We start from the raw sequence: 5,427 nt of genomic DNA, 5'->3' as shown, positions 1-5,427 counted from the left end.
CATAATTACACTGAAGTTGATAAAACTTTAGTAAATATACTATTTCGTGATATAAACTCATTTTATTTTTGGTAAAAATTAAATTATTTTGTACTATAATAAATTATAAATTATATAATATTATCAGCATTATCCAATAACAATTATACAAAAATTATAACCTAAAATATGTTTATAAATTTATTAATAATATTTGAGAGTCAATTAAATATTGAGTCAGATAATTTAACATTATGTGCTGGTCCTGTAAGTAAATTTAAAAGAATTTAGACGGAATGAATTCAAACTATTATCTAGAATTTAATATACTATGAGTTTCGTTGTCAACTAACTGTAGTAAAGTTAGACGGTTGTCCTGTGAAATTAGTCACACATAAGTTGGCCCGAATACTTACGGATATTAAAAACAAAAGTCGATAATTACCATTAGTTTTATTATTTAGGAATATATTACTAAACACAATTTGAACAACTTGATCCCACTTTCTAAATCTGTTACCAGGAACGTATTAGAAAATATTGGAAATATATGAAATACAACTAAGTTTTTTTATTCAATCTTTTGTTTCCAAATTTATTGAGCTATTTTTTAGTTTCATAGGGCATTTAAATACAATCATCATTGACAAAGAACATCACTAGCTCTTTCTCTCTCTCACCATGAGAAGAGGGAGAGTACTGGAGAGGGAGAGAGCGTGAGGAGAGAGGGAGAGAGCGTGAGGAGAGAGAAAGATAGCTGAGAGATTCAGAACCCTCGGATAACATTTTTAAATTTTCAATTTTGACTCTAATAATTTTCCGTGGTTAATATCATGGTTTAAATATCGACTTGACTATATATATTTTTTACATCACTGAGGTGGGAGGATCGAAGTTACAATCTCTTGGTTGAAGATATATGCTAATTACCGCTAAGTTATGCTCATGAACGGTTTCGTTTGAATAATCTAGGATAATTTGATAAAAAAGATAGTTTGTTGGGTCAATTCCAATTTAAAGAGAAAAAAGTTAAAAGAAAATAAAAAACAAAAGCAAAAGTTTAAAGAGATGTCTATATATCTCTCAAGAATTAGCTTTTCAATGGTGTGGGTTCCTACTTAATTAACTTTTTCAAAGCATGCTATCAGCTCGAGAGGGCAATCGTCTAAAGAAGTTACTAGGAACCGATGGCATCTTACTCCTAAACCTAGGATGCCGAAGCCAATAAATCCCTGCAACCAAAGCCACAATCTTAAACGGAGTAATATACAATGCAATAGCCACAACAAGGCAAAACACCACATAAAGACTCGTAGCTCTCGGATCTCTCCAGCTGAGCAACGTCCGAAACCTGTTAAGAATATAAATGATTAAATATATCGAGCCAGTACAACATATGTTGGTAGCAGGAAATTGTTGTAATATTCTTTTAAGTTTATAGGTTTAATGGTAATTTAACGAACCTTTCTCCTTGTGTAGCTATGTCACCAACCACTGTTTGGATTCGCCCCGCCACGCTCCTCAACCTATCATACCTCATTCGCGCCACATCCTGCGCCTTCGATGTTGGAAAAGTGTCGAACTCCTCATCCAGTTCATCTGCGTGAACTGCCTCCGCCCACGACAACTTTATATCCATGTGCGGCGGGTGCCTCGGCCGAAACCTGAAGTTCCATATCCCAATCAGAAACATGTAGAGGAAAGTTGTGGGGAGGATGAGTTCCGGGAAGCAGATGAGGATGAAGTAGAGGATGTGGACGAGGATCGAAGTGATAGGGTTTTTCCACTGGCAAACCTCCCCGAGCCATCGGTTCATCGAGATAACGCCAGAGAAGAGGGAGACGATTCTGAAGAAGTTGGCCTTGCTTCTCCTCATGCTCCACATATGGGAATCCACGTCTAACATGTATTCTACGACTTCTTTTCGTAACGATGGCTCGGCTCGGCCGAGCCTTGCGGCTACGATGTTCATGGCTTGGAATCTTAAGCTGTCTAGTTGGTTGACGGTGAAAGGGTGAAGATAATGCATTTTGGGCAAGAGGGGATGGCCATAGAGGTATATTATGTGGGCTAGGGAAAGGCAAGTGAATCTCACGGCTAGTTGGAGCTCCCCCATCTTCTTTAAACCAGATGGTTGTAACACCAAAAGTGGGTAAGAGTGGGTGTAGATTCGATCCATTTCTAGAGTAGAAAGCCTGATTCGTACCTGTTAACAATACGAGTGAATGATTAAGCAAATCTTATTTCAGTCTCTAAACTTTCAACTTTATTCTATCTTGGTTGGTTCTTAACTTTTAAAATCTCTACTTTACTGTATAAACATAAAAAAAGAAGAATCATTTTGGTCTCTAAGTTTTTAAAATATTTATTTTACACTTAATATTTATCCAATTAATACTCGCTTTAATTTGAATAACCCACCACTCAACTCAAAAAGCTTAAGTACAGAGGACCTCTCACGCTGATACCGTATTAAAGATGAATAAAACACTACTACACTACTCAGTTCAAAAAAGTAAATTGATGGATTGGATAAATTTAATTAATTTATTGGGTATCTAATGCAACATATACTAAAAGCAAAACCATTATAAGGCAAGTTTGTTATTTTTCAAAAGGCGTATGAGTTAAAATCAAACATTTCAAAATCAAATGACTAAAATGGTTACTTTTTTTAAGTTCAAAGACTAAAATAGACGTTTTTAAAATTTTAGTACCAAAATAGTTATTCTCTACCAATATTTGATGAAAGACTAAAATAGAATAAAGTTCAATGTTCAAAGATGAAACACATATCATAACCTATTCTAAGCTTTTAAGTCTTGTACTATCGAATTGAAATTATCGTTACCTTCCCGATTCTCGAGTCGTTCTTGTCATTCCCACCCAAGTGGCAGTTGTCAAAGACCCCAATAGTAATAACCGTACAAGGATCATAAACCTCCCAAGTATACTGCTCATTCCACCTAGGGCTAAAGCTTTGAGTCACAGTCCTTGTCCTCACCCACTTGTGGCCATACTTAGCCACACAATAAGCATCCGTACTCCCCTTCCCCTCATTACTCTTCTTCATTGGCTGCAGCCCTTGAGCACTCAATATCCCCACTTCCAAAATCCCAATGGGCTGCTTCCACAGCTGCCTCGCCGTTGGCCTCACATCACTTATATACATTGTGGACTCATCCATCACATGGTAAGCCCCTTCCAAACACACCCTCAAGTGGATTCTACTCGAAAACTTCAGCTCGTGCCGCTTGTCGCCTTCCAAGGCCCCGAAGCCAAACTTCTCGAGATTGAACCATCGCGAGTGCACGGTTCGGTGATCCAAGCGCTTCTCGAAGCCGTGGAGGGGCGTGATAAGCCTCCCCATGACCTCGTCCTTGGCGGATGAGAGCTTGTTTTCCACTGTCAGCACGAGCTGCTCCTCGAAGGGCTCGGCCACCACGAAGATTAGATCCTCGTTCCATTGTGGGTTTGTGGTCTTTGTCGGAGACAGCTTTGTTTTGAGGATTTGGTTTCCTATGTGGATTTTTGCGAAGGCTTGTGGGGGTTGGGACCTGTCTTGTGGCTCCACGTCTTGTGCTTCTATCACGTTTACTCTTAGGTACCATAGCTTGGGCGACACGTACACTTTTGACCTTATGTTGTATACGCCCTCGCCGTGGACCGAGGCCGCGTCCGAGTGCCACGCGTCCGGGAAGGCCTCGTCAGCCTGCGTCCCCATCCAGACCGCTAGCATGATCTCCCCTTTCACCTGAGAGATTAAATTTACTGTAATTTATTAGATTAGCTTAAAAACTTTGAGAATTTAGTGGTGTTGTATGAATTGAGGAGGTCAAGTTATATGGCACATAGTAGGTAATATTATTTCCTTTTCAATTGATATCAATAAATCACTTATCTGTCTCGTACTAGATAAAGTTAAAAATAATAAAAAATACTGGGAAGGATAAAGTACTTCAACTGTATTTTAAGTTTAAACTTTTGGTTTCATTAATTTAGTGTTGAAATTAATATCTCCTTAAAATAAAATTTGAAAATTGCTGGTGAACAAATCAACAAATCATACGAAATTTAAATAACAAAATACTTAAATTCATGTTAAAGAAATGTCCAAAACAAAATCAAGAAAACAAAAGAGACTGAAGGTATAGCAACAAAATTCCCAAATCCAACTAATTAGAAATATCCAACACTGTTATGAATGTGGATAGCGAATCACAACTTATTTTAAATTTAAGATATCAATTTTATAAAACATAAAGTTTAAAGTTAAAATCGACTAGCTCATCCACGAGTTAAAATTTTCATCATTTACAGCGACTAAATTGATGAGTTTAGTGGTGGTTTAACATTACCTTAGTATCGCCTTTTCTGTCCTCCAACTTGTACCACTGGGGCGCCAAGGGACTATCCGGTGGGACTCTGGTGGGCACTTCATTCAAATCAAACACTACTTTCCCTACATATTGATCTCTCGGCACCATCTCTTTATCTCTCACAAAAACTTCGAGAACTGTTGACTGAATCTTGTCTTTGGAGAAAGCAAAAACTTGGTTGTTCCATTCCGGGTTAGTTCTCTTCTCGTAATGTTGTGTTCTTCCTTTGTAATTCCCAAGCTTCACTTCCACATATGGGTCGCAGCTCCCTGTCATAGGGTCCGGTGGCAGGTCCTTCGCCTTCACCACGCGCACGTAAAGATAGAACATCTGCTCCACAAGGTCGTATGTGCTCGTCGCTCGCTCGCTCGTTATCCATCCCCCGCCGCCACGTAGTCCCCCGTGCGGCCATCGCTCACCAAGCTGTGGTTTCGTGTCCTTCAACTTGTAGTCCTCCTTCTCGTTGCCTGGCGCCGGTGCACTCATTGGTACAAGCTGGTTTAAAGCCAACCGTGATACCAACTGTCACAATCGCACTCTGTCACAACAATTTGGAAACCAGGTTTTAAAGAGAATTTTTTCACGAAACGTAGTTGGAGAAAACAATCAGAAAAGCATTGAATTTCATGGCTTTTTCTTGATCTTTCTTTTCCAAGAAAACAATTATGAAAGAATTCTCTCAAAGTTTTGAAATGGGTTGATCTAATTTGTTGGGTTAAGATTGAGAATTATGAGGTGTGTTTGAGGGAGTTCCAAGTATAGTGCAAAAAGGGAGGCTTTTTTTTTGCTTTGTTTAAAAGCTATAAACTAAGAGTGGAGAATCATGTGCAATTAAGCTGTCAAAGTTTAAAGTTTTTTGAGGAAAAAAAAGTGAGTGTGTGAGGTATAGTTGTTCAAAAATTCCCTTCCTATAGTGAGAAGGAATCAATACCCCACTTTGAAGGACAAAGATAAGCTTTTTTAAAATTTTCAAAGGAGGAATATATGTGGAAGGAATCTCACCAATATGCTTTATTTGATTATTTTGGTTCATTGGGACTTGAGGAGCTTTTACATTTCATTTGTAACC

The 5,427-nt window shown here is 38.3% G+C and overlaps 1 protein-coding gene across 1 annotated transcript; it reads right to left on the bottom strand.

The window, feature by feature from the left end:
- Nucleotides 1–1,034: 1,034 nt before the first annotated feature.
- FTIP1 (C2 calcium/lipid-binding plant phosphoribosyltransferase family protein) lies at nt 1,035–5,175 on the bottom strand. The gene is made up of 4 exons (XM_022295956.2): nt 4,338–5,175; nt 2,831–3,733; nt 1,443–2,185; nt 1,035–1,330 (listed from the first exon to the last, which is right to left on the bottom strand). Exons 1-4 carry the CDS (start codon nt 4,842–4,844, stop codon nt 1,111–1,113), a joined length of 2,373 nt encoding a protein of 790 aa, XP_022151648.1. The 5' UTR covers nt 4,845–5,175; the 3' UTR covers nt 1,035–1,110.
- Between the last annotated feature and the right edge of the window lie 252 nt (nt 5,176–5,427).

Source organism: Momordica charantia (genome assembly GCF_013281855.1).
Source record: "Momordica charantia cultivar OHB3-1 chromosome 1 unlocalized genomic scaffold, Mcharantia_2.0 BLBB01000001.1, whole genome shotgun sequence".
Lineage (NCBI taxonomy): Eukaryota > Viridiplantae > Streptophyta > Magnoliopsida > Cucurbitales > Cucurbitaceae > Momordica > Momordica charantia.
This window is presented reverse-complemented; position numbering and strand designations above follow the sequence as displayed.